Consider the following 22507-nt stretch of genomic DNA (forward strand, 5'->3'; position numbering starts at 1 on the left):
ACTTAAACTACTGTGTGTGTGCATTGTCTGTGTGCATTGAATTTATTTAATACACAAGTTTCACTATTTTAGTTGAATTACTGAAATAAATAAACTTTTGCACAACATTCTAATTTATTGAGATGCACCTGTATATATAATGATTTAAAATGTAAAATTATCCATTTGAAATCGTTTGAGCTAATTCACAGCAATACACTTACTGATGTATTTATTAGTGAAGTTAGAAATAATTTATTAAAACATATTCATGTTGTTTCATTTTATAATACATTTTTAAATATGTCATTTAACTAGAAGATCCTAGAGTCCTGCAGTTGGGCTGTTTGTCTTACGCCTGTTAGACCAGTAACCATTCTAGCATCATGCCCGTGAGACATAAACCTCTAACATTTTCTCCAAAATTTGTGTAGTTTTTGAAATCTTCCTCAAGTTGATCCACACATGAATCATTATCTGTGAGCTGAAGTGTGCAGCTGTTTGTCACAAAACCTCTCTAAAACACTCCTCAGCAGTGATGAAACAGTGTACCTTCAGATGCACGCGGCCGGTAACCGCAGCGGAGCATCTTATTAACACTCACAGACGCTGTTACTCTGAATGCTGCTGCAAACAAACCCCAGAGATTTTTGGACAGATTTGTGCATTAGCGCTCCCGCAGGACCAGAGCTTCTCTTTGGTGCTTTATCAAACATAATGAGAAGAAAGATCAAACTGGTCTGGGATCAGCAGTCAAGGGAAACAGATGGTGGGTCTGCTGTGCGCCGTGTGTGCTGTCGCTATTCAGATCCCCTGCTAGCTGAAGAGTCTAGTCAGAGAACAATGAAAACCTCATGATAGAGACGCAAGACCCAGTCCAGCTACGGCAAGGTCATTCCTGCTGCAAGCTTTTGTTAGTCTTGGCAGGAGAAGGTCACGCCTCACTTTTGTGGAAGTGGAAATGTGTCATTTAGCTAGGCAGCATACAGCTTATTCTGTTGATGTTTCTGCTTTGAAGTGAACATATTAATGAGATGAGTGCATTTGAACACAACCAGAATTTTTACAGTTTTGATAAGAATTTTAAATAATTAATAATGAAAATGATAGATCAATGTTTTTTGCAGCTTATTCCTTTGAAGTCATGAAGTGATCATATTTATGAGATCAGTGCATCTGAATGCCACTACAATTTAAAATTAAATTACAATTTTGATAATTTTAAAAATCATATAAATAATATTTACATGTAAATAATAAAATAATTATGTATGAATTTCAATTAAATTAATTAATATGATTAAACTAATATGAGATATAGTTACACAATTATATTTTTATGTTTAGGCTACATGCATTAATGTTAGGTAAAAAAAAATGCATAGCCTGGATGCACTGTAAGTCACTTTGGATAAAAGTTTCTGCTAAATGCATAAATGTAAATGCACAAGCCATTTAAATTCATTTCAATAATTACAAAAAAACATTAAATTTTTTAGTAATTTAATTTGAAATAAATGTATATATTTTATGTATTTTAAAGTATAATGACATAATTAAATATTAGATAGTTATACTGTTGCATTTAAAAATTATATTTTTATATTTTAGGCTATTATCATGATCAGGTTTCAAGGAAGATGATAAAAAAAAGGTTCAAACAGTTGTCCACAAACAAAAGGATCAATAAAACAAACTCAGGTAATCCATGATCATCTTCTCTCTAAGGTCTTTTCAGATTCCTGTAGAATCTGTACATGGTGCGATCAACCCTAAAGTACTTGCTAGTTTGAATGCATCTTAAGCTGCTTTGGCTATGAAAAAAGTATGCCAAATGATGCTGTAAATATTGTCTAGTATCTCAGACCTGTAAATAAATAAATAAAAAATAAGTGCACTATGAAATTGCATGAAGCCAACCAATCATACTGAGGTTTATGAGAAAGTTCTTTCTATTTTTGTGTGTGCGGTCTGTGCAATGTCTGAGACTCAGACTGCTTTGAGTTTTTGCCAGTCGTTGCTATTTATAGGCCCCTGTGAAACATTGTCCCGTGTAACTAACACTGATGAATCCCTGACAATGTGTCATAATATTTGAGCCAATAAAAGAGCAGATGTGTCTGTGTTCGACGGCTCCATCATATCACTGGGTCTTCTTTCTGTCAGACAGGGCTGGGCGCTGAACTCTGATGTTACTACACTTTGGTATTTTTTGACACATTGTTATATCATTGTATCTATCTATCTATCTATCTATCTATCTATCTATCTATCTATCTATCTATCTATCTATCTATCTATCTATCTATCTGTCTGTCTGTCTGTCTGTCTGTCTGTCGTCTGTCCATCCGTCCATCTGCCATTCTGCCATTCTGCCATTCTATTTGTCTGTATGTCCATCCATCCATCCATCATTTGATTGTTGTATTTGTGATTCTGTCTGTCTATCCATCCATCCATCATTCTATCATGATATCTCTCATTCTACAGTATATATTGTTCTACCCATCCTTCCATCCATCATCCATAATTTTGTCTATACATCTATCCATCTATCCATGCACCATTCTATTGTTCTATCTTTCATACTATGTTGGATACTATGGACATGTTCTGTCCATCCATCCGTCCGTCCATCTATCCATCTGTCTATACATCTATCCTTCTATCTATCCTTCCATCCATCCATCCATCCATCCATCCATCCATCCATCCATCCATCTATCTATCTATCTATCTATCTATCTATCTATCTATCTATCTATCTATCTATCTATCTATCTATCTATCTATCTATCTATCTATCTATCTATCTGTCCATCCGTCCATCCGTCTGTCCATCCATCGTGCTATCAATCTATCTATCTTTCTACAGTATCTATTATTCTATCCATCCATCCATCCATCCATCTAGAGTGTAGAAATGACTGGGTTATTATGAAATTTAGATCATCATTAAGCCTAAAAGTTTTCAACAGTATTCATTTGTTCTGCCCGATTATTTCTCATCATAAAATGCAAAACTGAAGCAACTGAAGCATTTTCCATTTAAACCTTTTATCTTGCATTAAGTCGCCATTGATATTTCATAAAGGCAGCTTCTCTGACCTCTACACTCCTACATAGAAAAATCTAAGTCCTGATTACAGGTTAGTCATCCAATTCCATTCTGATTTCTGCGGCGGTCATTCCCAGTGTACGAGCTGACAGCTGATCTCCTCGCTCTGACTGTGATGTAGCGGCTGCCTGCTGTCATCGCTTGATTGATGCTTCAGCCTCTGGAGAATTTCAGTATGGCTGTCAGTCTGTCACGCTGCATTGAGCTAAATCACACCATACCGTGGACTTGTGCTTACATTAAAGTGACAGTCAGTAAGGCTGCGGGCCTGAGGGAATGTATATTTTTTTCCTCTACAATATGTACCTAGGGGTTGACCATTACAAATAATTACAACAACATGACACAAAGATAGTAACAAAAAATAAAAACACATAAAACACCATTGGTGTTAATGTATCTCATAAACAAACGCAACAACCCAAGTTTGAATATTAAAATGCACAATTAGATGATTTTATGGTATTTTTTCACTGTAAAACAAAATATGTTCTGTATTATGTATGTTTTAGCTTTACATGTTAGAATGGAGTTAAATAGAAAAACAAAAATAACAAATAACATTTTTATTAAAAAATGGTTTTACGAGTCTATAACCATATTCAGACTAGCTCTTTTCAGATGCTAGTTGGAAATACTTGTGCTTTTAAACCTTTAAATTAACATTTTGTACTTTGATTAAAAATAACTTCAAAACATAACTTCAAACAAAACAGAATTAGAAAGAAATATAGAATGATAAATAGATACACTGTAAGAAAACAATAAATTCTGTAATTCTGTGGTGCTAATTATTATTGTGCTTCTAATTTTAAGTACATTGGTAAATTTTAAAGTTTTTTTTTTCCATTAATTATGAAACACTGGTTTAGTACAGATATGTTTTTGTTCTAATTGTGCATATTTGTTTTCTATTCTGGAGCTTTTTCAACATTCCAGAACATTTTGGGACTAGTCATAAAATACTAAAATCATCCAATGTACACTTTTGAAGTTTTGAATGGCTCACTTTTGGTGACCGTTTATGCTTTCATGAGCACTGTTAATAATACACAAAAAGTAATGTAATTTTTATATTCAGCATGTCAAACTTCATTAAAAATAAAATTCAGAGTGTAATGTCCTGGCAGAAAATTACCAGTACCTTTTCCAAAATAAGTTTTACATTTAAATTCCTTTAATTCTACAATGCAATGTGTAATTCAAAAGACATGATCGAGTAAACTTTCAGGTAAAGTACATGAGAATAATCAAATTCCTTCAGATGAACATGGTACAATAGGCCATATACCTTTTAGACTTGAGACTTTTTAAAGCATTGAGTGTGCATTGCGCCTCTTTAAAATTCCTCTCCTGTGGTTTGAGGGAGTCCAGAGACCCAATTACTTCTCGAACCCTGTGATCCAGGCCCTAAAAAGAACTGTCCTCTGATCCAAGATCCCAGGTGAATGAACACACAGGCATTGTAAGCCATCTCACCTGTACAGATACAGGTCATCTTAAACACTCCACATGTGAGACCTGTATGCATCGCTTCCCAGTTTACTGGTGTCTTTACAACTACACTGTTTTATTAGATGGACCGTATAAACTAATGGCATTTCCAGCAGCTCAGACACTATGTTAGCAATATGGGTTTGGTTCCTAGAGAATGCATGAGCTGTATATCTTAAATGCAATACAGGTCGCTTTGGATAAAAGCATCTGCCAAATGCATAACTGTGAATTTAATTTCGGCTATGTGCAACAGTGCACAGTATGCGTCTGTTTTAAGCATGCATGGATGACCTAAAATGTGCAACTAAAACTTGAAGTGCTAGAATCATCACAGCAGATTTTTTCACTAAGCCCCCTGGAGGTGTGTGGCATCGCTGTCATGCTAATGATTTATTTGTGTTTTTTGCTAACAGGAGATGGTAACCCTAAGGAAAGCAGTCCATTCATCAACAGCACTGACCCAGAGAAGAACCAGCAATATGACGGCAAGAACATGGCTCTGTTTGAGGTACACATAAGCACATGCACGATGAATGATAAGCCTGCAACGGTGATGCATTTCAGCTCTCGTTAGAGCTAGATAGTGAAGCACATGCACGCAAACTATAGTGATTAAAGGAATAAAAGAGTCTGACAGTTATTAATAAGATTAATTAGCGTTTGAAGGGCAGGAAGTCCCCAGTCCCCATACACCTCTGCAGGTGGATGATAACAGCATGTAAGTACAAAAGTGTCAAACACATGCTGTTCTGCATCTAAAAATATTAGAAAATGCCTTTATGTGGTCTCGTAAATAAGTCAGAGAAGCCAAAAAAAATTTAATACAAAGGGACAAAAATCAAACTTGACTGAAGGCTATGGACCAAAAGTAAATGTTAAAATGTATTTATTACATTTTTTACATTTTAAAATAATTAAAAACTTTTTAAATTTGTAAATACTTTTTAAATTTAATTTTACTTAAATACAAAAAAATTAAAATAAACAAAAAAATTTAACAAAGATATAAATTAGAACTAATTGATTGGGGAAGAGGATTGGAGGCATCTCTGATTTAAGTGAACTGCCAAAAATGTATTGAAATGTTGGTTAGTTATACTGTACCACCTAAGTGATAAATTTTTATGCATTTATATTCATTTAAAAACTCAAATCTGAATGCTGGGAGAAAATGGTAATGTTCATCTGAAGGTAGCTGCAAGAATTGTCTAAAATGCTATTTTGTTTTATGTTTGTTTTCCCTAGTTGTCAATGAGAGGACTTTGGACAAACTGAGGTTTTGGCTTAAGACCTCAATAATTTCAAATGTGTCTCCTATAGAGTTTCAGAAGATATCAAAATAGTTGCAGTTAACACCACAAATTAGCAAATAAAAGATCTCTATGTGATCTCAAACATTTATTCGGTTTTATCTGTAAACGTTAAATGCATTAATGCAACTGCAAATTCAAAACATTTTCAATGGTCAATGAATGGTCTTTCTCAGCAGTATGCAAAAGTGCACACTATGCATATGTTTTTAGTATGCATGGATTAATTACCTAATTTGAAAAAATATGCATTAAACACGTTAAACTAAAATATTAATTGCTGCTATCATTATGGCAGTTTTCAACATTTCTTATCAAATTCTCACTAGATCAAATTTTCTAAGCTGATATATGCAGCCATTTTAAAACTCCTATTGTGACTTAATTGATCTGTTTTTATTTTTTTCTTCAATTTCTGATGAGTGTATTATGACATTAAACTAAACATGAAAAGAACACAACTGAGGGTCTCATGAGCTATTAATGAGATGATCGAAAAATTCTGAGCAAAAATTGTCCTCTGAGCTAAATGTAAACATGACATTTTAGATGTTCTTTACAAGCTACTTGATTTATTTAATGCTTACAATATTTGTTCTGTATGTGTGTGTTTACTCTACAGGAGGAGATGGACACAATTCCCATGGTATCGTCTCTTCTCAGCAGTCTTGCCAACTACTCAAACCTGCCCCAGGGCAGCAAAGAACACGAGGAGGCGGAAAACAATGAAGGCTCACGCAAGAAACCTGTCCAGGTAGATATAAATGCTTACAGCACGCTCTCAGAGCAGCAGATATCACACAATTTCATCCAGTTCTCAATAGCTACAGGTGTAAATTAATTGGCTGCTGCCAGACAGAGCGTATAAACATACCAGTGTGAAAATAATAGCTTTCAGCTCTGTCTTGCACTTTTGACCTGTGACCTGATCTCCCTTGGTCCCTTGCCATCCATGAGAGAGCGTGCTCATTAGAGAGTCACCTCAATCAGGCTCGTAACCTCCCTCATGGCACTGGCCTTTTTCTGTCTGTTTCTAAGTCTCTCATGTGTAAATGTGTTTCCAACTTTGTGTGTGATATTAAAGGACTGTTAAAACTTCTGCATATAAGCAACTTCTGGGAGTCTTGGTGCACTAGTTGTGCAAATGGAAGTGAACCTGTGTTGAGGTGTGATGGTTGATAATGGGTTGATAAAATTAGTGCTTTCAATTACTTATTCTTACAATTGCCTTGAATAGTATGAATTTAAAGGCAGCATTTATTTGTAGCAAATTACACACAAAAAAACTGAAGCAGTGCAATATTATTTTAGTATTTTTTTATATAATATTTTAGTAGTCAACCGATATATCTGCGGATGTTTTGTATGTTTTAATTGTCATTGAGTGCATGAAGTTCTTTATCAATTTGCTGTCTCTGTAAAATAATGAATTATTATCTAGAACTGTCAAACAAAACGTGTAAACATTATGTAAATGGATTATAGTGTTTGCATTTCTATTATTAGTAATAGAGAGGAAAACAACTTTAATTCTTTCTAATGTACTGTTAGTATTTCATAAATACGTTTTTAGATCATTTAAACAAGTATTTGCGGAAATGCTATAATAAGAAATGAGACAAAAAGAGTTTGCCATCTACACAAATCTGTTTATTTTACAGATTTTTTTCAAGTTCAAATTCTTTTGTTTTATTACTTATTTATTTTCAAATGATGTACTCAATTATTATATATTAATTTTTACTTTGAATTAAATAGTAGCGTGTGTGTGTGTGTGTGTGTGTGTGTGTGTGTGTGTGTGTGTGTGTGTGTGTGTGTGTGTGTGTGTGTGTGTGTGTGTGTGATATATTTCGGCCATTGGCAAATCTGCTTTATAAGATATCAGCATAATTATATTGATTATTGTACTTACTAATATTTTGAATTAGATTTAATTAGAAAATGTTGGGTTTTAATTTTGTTTTAAGTTTAAGTTTTTACATTTTGGGGTTATATTCGTTTTTTAGTTTTTATATATTTTTACAGTTTTCATTGTAAAAATGTTAGCACACAGTGGTTTTTTTTTTTTTCATTTCTGGTTTTCAAGTTTTTTCATCTCATGTTATGTATTATTTCAGCTTAATTTCAATTGCCAAAAATTATTTTAAATAGTTTCAGTTTTAGTTTACAACTCGTATTGAGTAATTCTTTTTTTATTTTTTACAGAGAGTCTACTGACCCTGTGCAAGAGATTTAACATGCGTTTAACTTTGTCTCTCATTATAATTCCCCCCTTGTCTTCCCTACGCAAACAGACAAATGAACAAAACCCTGGTAAAGGTGAAACCCTGTCATACATCATCCCTCAGCTGTACAGGGAGAGCGAGTGGAAGAGAAATGAGAGTAAAATAGAGAACCAAGATGCAATTGGATTCGTGCTCTCAACGTGATCGAGGAGAGCGATAATCTTCCTCTTGTTTCACACTGCGACTTCGACTTAATTAGCTCATCTTGCAAAGCTTTTGCTCTCTAATCAGCTTCCATTTTGAGAGGGTCAGTTCAATCATTTCCAGCAACATGTTCTCACGTTCACACTCATGTGGATCACTCTGTTCATCACCAATCACATCGCCAGGATTCACCCGAGCTCAACACATGACCAGAACTCTGTCTCTCATTCTGAAGATGCCTTTACATTGCAAAAATGGCACAAAGGCCACATGTACTACACTACTGTTCACAGTTGTGTTCAACAGTTAATCAGAAATGTTTCTTGAGCAGCAAATCAGTATATTAGAATGATTTCTGAAGATCATGTGACACTGAAGACTGGAGGAATGATGCTGAAAATTCAGCTTTGATCACAGAAATAAATTACATTTTTACATATTTTCAAATAAAAACTACATTTTTCTAGCAATTTTTAAGTGAAAATAGTTTCAAAGTATATCATACACCAATTCTTTTAGTCTTTGTAAAAATCTATAATCATAATGTTTGCAGTTCAGTTGTGGAGTAGAAATGTTGTGTTGCTGCAAATGCTTGTGTTGATTGGTTGGAAGCAGATATTTCAGTCTTACAGCATCGATATAGGCTGATTGCATGCATAAAATGTTATTGTTCTCCTGAAGGATAATGTAAGATGAGCTATGAAGTAGTTTTTGATGTTCCAGGCGCTGACATGTGGTCGTTACGATTGCCATATGCTCTCTGTGGACCAAAAGCCAACACTCACTACATGAACACACACAGAGTCACAGGAAAAATGCTAATTCATGACAAGTTCTGAGTGACGGGGGCGCAGAGCCATATTTGTGCAATTTCTGAATATGCTGGCGTACACACAGTAATCCGTGTTGGGCTGACAGTGATAGTCATTGCCCTTTTCCTTCCCCTGCCTTTACTGTGGTTTTTAATAATTCACCCCGTCTAAACTAAGTCACATTAACACTGTCAGCTCCTGTTTGGGCAGCCAAGCAAGAGGAGACATTATTACAAGCTCCTTGCTTTTCTCCTCTGCTCTTCTGTCATCAGTTATCAGTTCGTTTGTCAATCCTGATGGCATGCAAAATCCATTTGTGTTCATAAACAAATGGAGTCATGTTTTGAGATTTTGTTTAAAATCACGCCTGTTTTTTGGACCATTTGGGTTTTTTGTATTGCAACATTATTTTTATGACAATTAAACACATTTTCCCCCATAGCAAAAGAATCTCATTACTGTAGAGAGAAACTGTCAACATGTGTATAGCAGCTCTCTGAATAATAACATCTGCTTTAATGATATAGACAGTATCACACCCGTCAGTACTGATGTTTGTTACTGCCAGAGGAATGCTAGAACACAGTAAGAAAGAAATTCATATTTTTATTCAGCAAGGATAGCTACTTTAAATTAATCAAAAGTCATAGTAAAGACATTTATAATGTTTCAAAAGATGCTATTTCAAATCAGTGCTGCTCTTTTGAATGGTCTAGTCATCAAAGAATCCTGAAAATAAAATGTCACAATCTCCTCAGAAAACTGTTTTCAGCATTGATAATAATCAGAAATGATCATGTGACACTGAAGACTGGAGTATAGTATTACAATAGAGAACAATTCTTTTAAATTGCAATAATGTTTCACAGTAACACAGTATATTTTTACTGTATTTTTTATCAAATAAATGCAGCCTTGGAGAGCAGAAGAGGCTCCTTTTAAAAATGTAAAAACACCAAACTTTTGAACCGAAGACTGTTTTAAATGCTTATTATTAGCCCTACTGTGTAAATTAGTACATGCAGTGTCTTAAATATGGATAATTAAGAGTTAGATTAAAGAGATTAAAGGTTTAAAAACCTAAAACTCATAAATAATCTGAAACCTTTTTGTTTTAAAGTAAAAGAGATGTAAAAGAAAAAGATGTGTGAGGGACACATTTCAACACCTTAAAAAGTTTTAAATCTCATGCTTTTTCAAACCAGTATGACTTTCATTTTACCGAGATCGTGATACATCTCAGTGTCCAAAGGCAATCTATTTTTCAAATTGTTTTTTTTTTTTCATAAAACGTAAAGAAAAACAGAACAGAATGGCTAATTCTAGTTGGGATGTAATAATTGTAAACAATTTAAATAATATTTTGAAATATGCACACATGCACTTGCATGCTTAATTTGTTGAAAACAAACCTTTTCTTGTCTCATCACATTCAATAGAATTCAGGTATTACATGAACTGTGTAAATTATACCATATTTTAATTTCAAAATGGCCATATTTGAGGAAAAAAAAGTAGAGTAGTCTGGATATTACTGTTGTTTTACATTTCTATCATAAAACAGTTGTCAAATATTAAATGTAAAACAGTAAACCCCGCTTATTTTGATTTGATTGGTCAACTTGATCATTTTGACATTGACGAGCACTGTCAGACCACCTAAAAATGTGACAACAAAGTCCTTTTCAAAGATTTTCTAATTTTGGGGGGACAATTTAGCCATTTATTACTATGTCTGTTGTGGTTACATTACTGCTTCAAAATATCTACTTTCACAGGTAAAAAAAGAGAGTGATAGCGGTTTCCAATGACATGAGAGTGAGTAAATGATGCCAGGACTTTAATTTTTAGGTGGGCTGTCTCTTTAAATTCCGACACTTTCAGGCATTCAAAAGACCAGTTGTTGAAAACTGCTCTGTCATTCCTAAAGAGCAATCCATTATCTACCGGTTTCACATGTTGTCGCTGCAGCTGGGCAGGTGGTGCTGTCCACGGCGCTTTTATAGCGAGAGCAGCTGTCAATATCCTCAGTGGGAACGAGACACCTGAGGCTCACAGTCAGGGTCCTCAGACGGCTGTCGCAGAAGCCCGCTGGGCATCTGCACTTCACTGCTTTAACCTGAGAGTCTCGCCGGCTGGAAGCAGCCTGTGGGAAATCATATACACACACAGACACACATGGGACGAATGATGATTGATGACGCACCTGCTCCAGCTCGAGTCTGATGGAGTGTGTTGGCTGCTGAAGATGTGACCGCTGCAAATCACTATTGATTCAGATGCTTCACACTCGCTCGACACGCCACCACAGCCTCCATAATGAGAACTCTTTTCAGCACACATGGTGTCAACATGACACTTTTGATTACATGACACATCCTGAGACAGCCAGATACAGAAATATCTCATGCAAATAAAGGACCATTGGAATACAATGATGTTCTTTGAAATAACTTTGAGTAACATGTAAATGCTGATCATGTAAATAGTATATGTGACCATGGACCACTAAACCAGGCATAAGGGTACATTTTTTTAAATTGAGATTAATACGTCATCTGCTTTCCATTGATGTCTGGTTTGTTATGATAGGACAATATTTGTCCGAGATACAACTATTTGAAAATCTGGAATCTGAGGGTGAATAAAAATCGAAATATTGAGAAAATCACCTTTAAAGTTGTCATGGTGAAGTTCTTAGCAATGCAAATTACTAATCAAAAAATAGGTTTTGATATATTTATGGTAGGAGATCTACAAAATATATTCATGGAACATGATCTTTACTTAATATCCTAATTATTTTTGGCATAAATGAAAAATCAATCATTTTGACCCCAAAAATATATTTTTTGGCTATTTCTACAAATATACCCCAGAGACCCAAGACTGGTTTTGTGCTCCAGGGTCACAAAACTTGCTATGCAGGTATTCAGGGTTTTTTTGTTATAAAGCTGAAAGAATTAAAGCTGAAATAAAATTAAATAAAAGATAAATATTATATGAAAAACTGAAACTAAAAATAAGGTTTTGCTATGCAGTTGCTAAGCTATTTAGGGTGCTTGCTAGCAGTGTTGTTGTTAACTAAAACTAAAACAATCAAAAATCAGTTTTGTTTATTTAAATAAAGCTGAAATGAAAGAAAATATAAATATTTGATGAAAAACAGAAATTAGAAATGTTGCATTAGAATACTAGAAAACTGAAATGAAAATAAATTAAAGCTAGAAAAAAAAAATATATAATATATATATATATATATATATATATATATATATATATGTATATATATGTATAAATAACTATGAAGCAACGGCATATAAATAATACTAAAATTAGCCAAACCCTAAAAGATTGTTGTGATTGGATGCCAGGGTATTGCTAAACTGGTCATAACTTTTTTAAATAAGTTCCAAAAATACTGAATGCTTTCATTTGAATTGAAAAGTAAGACTGTTACCTCTTGGCTAACTGCTAGTGGATCAAACTAGTTCTCTTTGGTCGATAAATGACCGTATTGTGCGGGTCTAAACTTCCAGAAGCTGACAGGATTGTGTTGGTGATCTTTAGGAGGTGAAGAGTGCTTCATTATATTCTCATCGTTCTCTGAGGTTTAAGTGTGCTGATCTGTTCAGACTGCAGTAGGTACGGCAGGTTGTCTTCAGGTTCATGGCGTCCCTGTTGGAGTTCTGTTGGGTAAATGTGTTCTTGCAGTTCAACTGAGCACAACCTCAAACTTTTAATGAGAAACAACTTTCCTTTATTGACTTCTATTAGGGTCAGTGTTCATGTTGAGGTCTATTCCCAGCAGTGCATTGAAATTGCACACGTGAAATTCATCTGACAGAATAAAGGATTTCTTTTTGTCCTACAGGTTAATAAGGTTGTCTAAGGAGAAAGCCAGCAGAAATCTTCTGAAATTCAGTTGTTGACAAAAATATGAAAGTTAATCAAATATTTTATGAAAACAAAAGTTGTTTCTGCTTAAAAGAATGCAAAAACATTTAGTAAAATGTTATGCTGTTATGTTATGTTATTATGTTACATTATGTTACGTTATGTTACATTATATTTTTGTTAAATTACGTTGTTACGTTACTATGTTTTTGTTACGTTGCGTAACGTTATGTTATGTTACGTTAAGTTATGTTACGTTAAGTTATGTTATGTTATGTTACATTATGTTGTTGTTACGTTACATTATGTTACATTGTTATGTTACGTTACTTTGCGTTACGTTACATTATCTTGTTGTTACGTTAAATTACATTGTTTTGTTATGTTATGTTATGTTACGGTAAGGTACACTATGGCACACTACACTATGTTACCTTACGTTGTTATGTTATGTTATGTTATGTTATGTTGTTATTCATTATTTAAAAATATCAAAAATATCAATTAATTAATTTAACAAAATGTTTTAAATTTGACACATTTGCAATAAAATAAACAATACAAAAAATACAAATAGAATAATGCATATTATTCATAAAAAAAACTGTATAGCATAACAATGCTAAAATATCACTGCCACAGGAACATGGATTTTTGATAAAAGAAATATTGTGTTAAATATTATTAAATATTTCATATATAATATATTTTATTATTATTAATGTTGTTGTTAATTTTTTTTCTGTCTGTTTTAATATTATCCAAATAATTCATTATTATATTATGTCATATGATAATGTAATTTTCAGTACTGCTGTGATTGTTTCACCAGCTGCTCTGCTGATAATAATATACAGTAATGTCACAAGAAGTTTAAGAGCGTCTGGAAGACTGTTCTGTGTCTGTATCTTGTTTTGTTAATTATATGTCTGATATTGAATCTCGACCCCAAACTCCAGCTCAGCCAGCGTTTCTGTGGCGACAGCATGTTTTTATTCCTAATTGCCGATTGGAATCGTCTCCCTCACTCCTCGCCTCATGAACTGCAAAATCTCAGAAATAGAGTGATGCACCGAAAGTGGATGAGAGAGGAGGTTTTGTCTCTTTGTTGTGTTTTGCTGTTGTTCATGGATGCTCAGGCAGGGAATGGAGTGGAACAGGTTTTCAGAAAGCACAGCTGCCCTGTTATTTGAGAAGTGAAGCGTAATCTTTGCTTGACACACATTTGCTGAATGATTCCTTGACCATTATGCACATCATTGTTTTTCATTTAATTTGTCATTTAGCAAAAGAAAGCACTCTAATACATGTAATATGAAATAAGTTGAAATGAGTCGTTTTATAATACAAAACTTGCCACCATGATGCTAGGATGCACTGGGTGAGTTGCCAGAGCACTGATATGTGGTTGCTAAGATATTCTGAATGGTTGCTAGTTGGAAGGTTGCTAAGATCCAAGTACCTAACCTGAAATCTATGATATTGTGCCTTTTTGTTTCTGTTTTTTTTTTTTTTTTTTGCCTGTTTTATATTCCGCTTTCAATATTTTCCGCAAGCAATAGTATAGTGATGCTAACCTTAATAAACACCATTATGTGTAATATGTTTTAATAAGTATGAACATAATAATAACTATTAATAAATATTAATAATACAAAATATTAGCATACTGTTACATTCTTTTTATACACTGAATGGGCCTATATCTAATATGTGTGTGTGTGTGTGTGTGTGTGTGTGTGTGTGTGTGTGTGTGTGTGTGTGTGTGTGTCAGTGATACGCCAGTTGATCCAAAATAAGCAGGTGCCTGTGGTCACCCGCGGTTACGAGTCATCCAAAAATATTTTTAATGATATTTGGGTCGCGGTCGGTCGGGTCGTTTGAAATAAAGATGCCAATTAAACCTTTGTAATTTACATAGTACTAGACACAATTTTGAAATACATAGGCCTACACTTTATTTGCTGAATAACTGGCAGGAATAGAATGACCACCTGTCCCGCTTTATGTTGTAATGTACAGCAGTTTTACCCTTTGTCCCTCCTCACGCAAATTCAGCATCTGCCCCGCTTTTTCATTCGACCCTGCCTAATAAATACACGGATACGTCCATATGCGTACGGTTAACGTATGTCCAATAGTTCAGAGGAGAGCAATAAAAGCGTTAGTGGTACGTCAATCAAACTGTTGACTGGCGCACGAACGCCTCTTCAACATTGTCAACAATCTCAAATTGGAGAGCGCGTGAGCTGTTCGGTCAGGTTAAGCAGCCATGAAAAAGAGAAGATGCACTTTTAATAGCGAATGGACCGCAACATACTCTTGGTTAAGACCTGTAGATGGCGAAGCAGAAAGAGCTTTTTGCATTTTAGGCAAAATAAGTTTTTCTGTGGGACATGGTGCATGTGAGTACCACAGAAAAAAAGCACATCATCAAGAAACATGCAAATCAGTGCAATCGTTTTACAAAAAAAACAAATGACCCACAGGCTGACAATTTTATTTTTAACACATTCATGAAGAAGAAGTGAAGTGAAGAGACATTCAGCCAAGTATGGTGACCCATACTCAGAATTTGTGCTCTGCATTTAACCCATCCAAAATGCACACACACAGAGCAGTGAACACACACACACTGTGAACACACACCCGGAGCAGTGGGCAGCCATTTATGCTGCGGCGCCCAGGGAGCAGTTGGGGGTTCGATGCCTTGCTCAAGGGCACCTAAGTCGTGGTATTGAGGGTGGAGAGAGAACTGTACATGCACTCCCCCCACCCACAATTCCTGCCGGCCCGGGACTCGAACTCACAACCTTTCGATTGGGAGTCCGACTCTCTAACCATTAGGCCACGACTTCTCCCTAGTCGTATCATATCGCTCTACCGACTGCAGTAAGTCAGCCCCAGTATTTTTTCCAGATTCTGAAATAGCTAAAAAAAATAAAAAAAAAAGCTGTAGAAACTTTAGGTGATATATTGAGTCAGGTAGTGTCTTAATCTTTTAGTCGGTGGGTTTAAAAAGAAATATAGGCAATATATTAGGCTACAGAAAGCTTGAAATGTCTACTTTTAAACGAAAATATTCAAGTCAAAATAAACAGGCTACTCTCTGATTATGTAATCCATATGAAATGTGCATTTCTCTCTTGGTGTCCAGTTTTATGCAAATGTTGTCATGGAATGAATAAATATGCAGAAATAGTTATTTCACTGTCATCAAGTCAAAAGCTGGAAAGGCGATTGCGAGAAAGAAGGACATTATTGAGATGCAAGCTCAGGCAAACACTGCAGGGCACAGACAGTAAATCTGATTAATATTCATCAGACATGAGGCAAGAGGTGGCACACATTTGCATGAAGAGAAGAATGTCAAAATGACAAAGAAAATCTGTTTTCCTCCGCCTGGATTCACTGTGGCTTTCAGGACAAGTGCTGCTCGTGGGTTTGGAGGAGCTGGACCTGTAGAGGAAATAAGGGACTCCTTTAAGAAGAAAACTACTGGTCATAATTATTAGCATTAACTAAAACTAAATCCATTAAAAATAAATACATTTTCATGACTTAAACTGAAATATAATAAAATATAAAAATATTACATAAAATCCAATGCAACATTAGTCATTTAGTTTAAGTTGAAGTACCAAAATAAGTAAATCTAAAAAGTAAAACTTAATAAAAATATTGTAAACATCACAAAAAAATTCTATAACTTTCAATTTAAAATGAAAACAGAAAATAAAATGTAAAAAACGTTATTGCTCGAATTAATAATTATGAATTATAATTTTGCCATTATTATATTTTTCAGTCATTTTTAATTATTATTATTTGATTGTTATTTGTTTAATTATTATTAATTTGATTATTTATTTATTTTTGAAAATTATTTAATTTTATGTTTTATATACATAGGCCTGTCGTAATAATCGATATATCGACTTATCGCGAAATATATGACCTCAATATTTTTTGGTTACGCAATATATCACCCATTATATTTACCTAAAAATTCATGTCACCATGTTTTGTACATTCCACTTGCGCCTGTGTCTTTTGCAGCTTTTCGAACATTACAGGGATGGAAATTAGCACCCACCACCAGCCAAATGCGGGTGTGTTTGTGTTGTGGCGGGTAAACTCGCTTCAACTACCGGCCACTGTGGCGGGCAAATAAAAATAACATACTGTTTCACCCGGCCGGTGGACAAAAAAAAAGTTAATTTTCATCCCTGGTGTGTGTACAACACGCAATAAAGTGTAATATCATCCGAAGCAGCTCCGTGGAGAAAGGCGGTGTAAACCGGGCTCGAAACTGCGGCGTTGTTCCCAGTACAGTGTTTGCAGCTGAAGTTAATGCCGCCGGCGGAGTGATATATTTGTTGGTTATTTACAGTAGGTACGTTTAATAGCACGCGCTCATGATTTACAAGATCGCGTGAAGAGTTGAATTTGTTATCGCGCACAAGTTTCCGCATAATGTCACGTCTCTGTCAGAGTAAATCACTCTCATATGCGACTAAATCTTCCTTCTGGCTACTAAATGATGTCTAATATTAGCCAATGGCTAATCAATTATCTGATTTTCCTCGCCAGTGTGTTAGTTGGAAGCTAAAATTAGCACAGATAGTTTCACTCGCGAACACTCTCTGACTCTCCGTCAGACGATCGGTGCTTTTTTCCCTCAATGAATGGATCCGCAGCGCACCTGTATAATGTACCGTGTAGGCTACTCTAGTGTTAATGAGCACAAATCACCGTCGCTTTCTCTCACACTCACATAGAGAAAGAGAGAGAGAGGGGATTGACGTGCTATATTTAAACAATATTATTTGTTGCATTTTCCTGTCAAAATAACGCCATTCCTATGGAAGACTTCAGCTTTTAAGAACAGCTGGGTTTTTCAGTAGTGGGTGGAGTTAATGCGTGGACGGCAATCTCATTGGCTGGCGCTCACCTATTATCGTCCCTTTTTGATTTCAGCAAATCAATTCGAGCGAACACACAAAACCTAATTAATATTCATGAATCCAGCAGCTCATTAATCCTTAGTAATCCTTAGTGTGTTTTATAGTTTTTATTAGTAGGAATCGTATTATTATTATCTTATCAGGAGTTGTTTAAATATATATATATATTTTTTTTTTTCTAACATAAACACTGAATGACCAAAATAGCACCACCACCAGTCCAGTTAAAATGTTCAGTTAAAACGACTAATAAGCATTCAAACATGGTTATCAAGTTTACTTCTAATTACTAAAGTTCTATTCTTAAATGATACTTGATTATTATAAAGCTTGACTGACTGGCGAGTAAACTAAAATAATTAAAATTAAATTAAATTAAATTAAATTAAATTAAATTAAATTAAATTAAATTAAATTAAATTAAATTAAATTAAAAATCAAATTAAATTAAATTAAATTAAATTAAATTAAATTAAATTAAATTAAATTAAATTAAATTAAAATAAAAATTAAATTAAATTAAATTAAATTAAATTAAATTAAATTAAATTAAATTATTGTTGTTATTATTATTATTATTAATTACTAGCCAATGGCGATTCAATTGCCAAGGTGTCCATAGAGGGTTGTAAGTTGTTATGTAGAAACAACATTGTATCGCTACACATGTTTGACAGCTCTGGCATGACGAGACACGTAAAAACGCTGTGCGTTCGTTTGTCGATGGTGTAAAAGTTTGCGAGCCGAGATTTCTTTCAGTGATACAGTGTTGAACAGGGGACTTTTCCCCACGTGTTCCCTCAACCACAAAAAAAAAAATACACCAAAAAAAAAATACACTTACACATACAAATACTGGTGAATCCTTTCCTTTGGAATTAAATACAACATTATTAATGCGTACGAAAACAGTGCAGTGTATCATCTGGTTGGGCTACGGAGTTGAGAGAATGAGCTACTTCAGCAAGAGTCAGCTGTTTCAAAACCTAGTAAACTGCCTAGATACGCAGCATTTTTGAGCATCACTGAAAGAGAAAATGTCAGTGTTTCATTGAGACTTGAGATTAAATAAACTGCTTAAGTGGTGTAGATCTTGTAGTATTAATTTTCACATGCAGTTACACATTGTCGGTTAAAAACAATAAAGTGGCTGGTAAAAACATTGAGTGGCTGGTAGATTTTGAAATCCACCAGCCACAGTGGCCAGTGGACAAAAAAGTTAATTTCCATCCCTGCGTGGTGTAGTCATGAGGTGCTAGTTAAAAAAATTAATAAATAATGCTTCTACAAAAATCGTTTCATCTGCAGATATGGTCTTGTTTAGGCATCTGTGCAATTGTGCATATGGACATCTGACTGCTAAGTAGAGATTGTGTTTTTCAGCAATAGTGTGCACCCTTAATTTACAGAGAAAAGAAGGTCAGGGAAAAATCTGATGGAAAAATATTGGTACAAGTTCTTTTCGCATTTTTGTTTTTTTTCTTCTTGTTACTTTGCACTTTTTGTTAGAAAATGTTAATTAACTATTAAATCAAGTTTATTTAAGGTATCTAATATTTTGATACTTAATTTTCATGATCTAAATATTCTTAAAAATTAAAAAAAAAAGTAAAAAAAAAGTTAAATTTTTTTTTTGTCATTTGGAAGTGTGTAGGCTTTCTTGCAATATTATGCTGTTACTTTATGATTATGTATTCAGTGGCATAAAATAGTCTTTAAAATCACAATAATATCGCTTATCGCGAATATTTCTCAGCCAATATATCACAATAAAAAGTTGTTATCGTTACAGGCCTATATACATATTTCATAAAAAGCGTGATTTTTAATTCTTGCATGTATAATTTTAGATGTGTGAGGTTCACTTCATTTGGGACCTGTTTTGACATGATGCATAAAGCCACATTATATTAGATTACATTAATATTGAAATTAATCCTTGCTTCAGAAATCAAATTATCCCACACAGAATTGCGTATTTGCATGGCTGATATTGAATTTAATGGCATGCATTATTCAGGCCTTCTTATTTATTTCAGGTTTATTAAATTAAAAGTCTTGTTTCCCAGTTTGCCAACTGCTGTCGCTTTGAGCATACGGATGACTTGTTCTGGTATGTGTGTGTGTGTGTGTGTGTGTGAGAGAGAGAGAGAGAGGGAGAGAAAGAGTGTGTGTGTGTGTGTGCGTGTGTTTCCATCTGAAAGGCTCTATTCTCAGTCTGTTATGAAGGTTAAAAATATGCCGGAGGGAAGCATCTTTTCTCTCTGCGGTTCTCATTGTCTTTGCTCCTTTCAGCATGCCTCCCAAATATAAAAGTTTAAAACAATTACTGTAATTAACTCTAATTTCTAAAATATATAGTTCTGGCTGTAGATTCTGATTGGATGAGTCATATTCAAAGCTGCTGTAAGACATCGGATATAAATGCATGTGTGCTCAGTTGGATGTCCATATATTTGTACCATGTACAATGGTAGTTACATGGTACTTCAAAGATTAACATGTGCAAAAAGAAGTACAAGAAGCTAATCTATATTATATCTATAGTATTTGTTGCAATACATTTTGTGTGTGTGTGTGTATGTGTGTGTGTGTGTGTGTGTGTGTGTGTGTGTTTTCTTTTAAATAATTCTGTTTATTGATTTTTGTTATCATTTTACAAATACAATTACTATATCAGTTTTTTATCTTTTAGATGCCATCAACCCCCAAGTATGAACATCCTAAAATTTTAAAGGCAGCTATATATTTTCACGTGTAAAATACTTAATGCTGTAAAAAAGTGTAACACATTATAAATATGTTTAAAATATTTAGTTTATATTACATTACATAGTTTGTGTTATTATGTAAATGTATTATTACTATGTACTATTTATTTAAAAATGTATTTATTCAATAATTTGTTAATTTTAAATGCATTTTTATTATTTATTTAAATAAAATGGTATTTAATTATTTGCTATCTTTTAATCAATATTTGTATTTATTTATTTATTTATTTATTTTAATCAAATGTATTTTTATAATTTATTTAAAATCATTTATTTATTTAGCTATTTATTTATGTTTTGTTAAATTAACAAATTTTGTTAAATTAACAGATTTTTTCATTTGATTTTACTCTGACTACTGTTAAGAAAAATGTTATTTTTGAATAATGCATGCACTTTTTATGCAGTTTTGCTTTCAGAATTATGAGTTTTATCAGCTGGACTATAAAACTACTTCAGAAAATCCCACACAGAAGAAGGGATCTGAGTCATTTAGGGACCAAAAAGCACATAGCACCCACCCAAAAGAGAACACCTTAGCAACCACATATCAACAGCCTGGCACAGTAACACTCAATATTTCCTTCAGAAAATGTCAAAGTCTATTTGCACACTGTTCTTATGGTGTTTACAGTAAAGTGAGTTTGTGAACGCTGCTCAGTTATTCAGTGCATGTTTTCAGGTCTGAACTCCACAGAGTCACGAGGGATTCACTCAGATGCCCATTAAATCACATTTAATCAACTGTGTGAATTGAAAAGTGCTTTCACAAGCCCTTGAGATTGTGTGTGTGTGTGTGTGTGTGTGTGTGTGTGTGTGTGTGTGTGTGTCCTGTACCTTATAGTGCTGTCATCCGCTGTGGATCTCTCCAGCCTGCTGAACCGACTTTGCCTGTCTGACCTTTTTTGGTCGCTGGGATAATTGCATTTTATTGATGATGTCCTTGAATGGGGATGGGACATATCTGAGTGTTTTTGGATGCCGTGTTGATGGACATGCACACAGACACACACTCACTTACCATTTATCCAGCTGGAAGACCTTTACTCACTGTGTGTTAGTAATTACTGACCATCCACACACACACACACTTTCTCTCTGAATATCACATTGGCTCTTGCTGATCTTTGAAAGCCCTTGAAATGAGTGCTACACACAGCAAACACAATGACAGTGAATGTTAATTGAGAGAAGGGTCATGTGTTTATACTGATTTACAGTCGTGTTGATCACTGCTTTAGTGCACCGTATGTGACTCACTGCGATGTCATGATATATATTATAAAAGTAACTGGATAATTACTTTTTCTGAAGTAAATGTGAGTGGTGTTTGCTCATGCAGAACTCACAGTCATGATGCTAGTGTTCTGTATATTGGTGATAAAGTGTTATGTATGTTTGCTTAGGTGTTCCAAGCAGTTGTTAGGATGTTCTTGATCTCAGGTGAAAAATCTCTGTAACATTCTGTTTTTTAGGTATGACTCTGGTCCACTTTTTTATTATTGTCCAAGCGCATTTAATGATTTAGTAAAGTAACAGCTTACAATCGCATTCATTTCTGAAGCACAGGAGATTTAAAGTGTTCCCAGACATCTTGACCAATGACTTGCCATTTCCATAATTTGTGATAACAAGACAAGGATTTATAAAAATCATTTTATTGATACTACACTTAAAAAGAGACATAGCCTATTAAATCTTTTAGAATGGAGCATAACATAAGC

General features: G+C 34.2%; 1 protein-coding gene across 4 annotated transcripts in view; it reads left to right on the forward strand.

Moving 5' to 3' along the window:
• The window catches only part of LOC132151506 (solute carrier family 12 member 5-like), a 147073-nt gene that overhangs the window by 96756 nt on the left and 27810 nt on the right, over positions 1–22507 (forward strand). For all 4 annotated transcript variants that reach the window (XM_059559645.1, XM_059559646.1, XM_059559647.1 and 1 more), the window contains 2 exons: positions 5008–5102; positions 6527–6658. In XM_059559645.1, the coding sequence (XP_059415628.1) occupies positions 5008–5102; positions 6527–6658 (227 nt within the window). The remainder of the gene's footprint in view (positions 1–5007; positions 5103–6526; positions 6659–22507) is intronic.

The sequence above is a fragment of the Carassius carassius genome, chromosome 10 (genome assembly GCF_963082965.1).
Source record: "Carassius carassius chromosome 10, fCarCar2.1, whole genome shotgun sequence".
Taxonomy (NCBI): domain Eukaryota; kingdom Metazoa; phylum Chordata; class Actinopteri; order Cypriniformes; family Cyprinidae; genus Carassius; species Carassius carassius.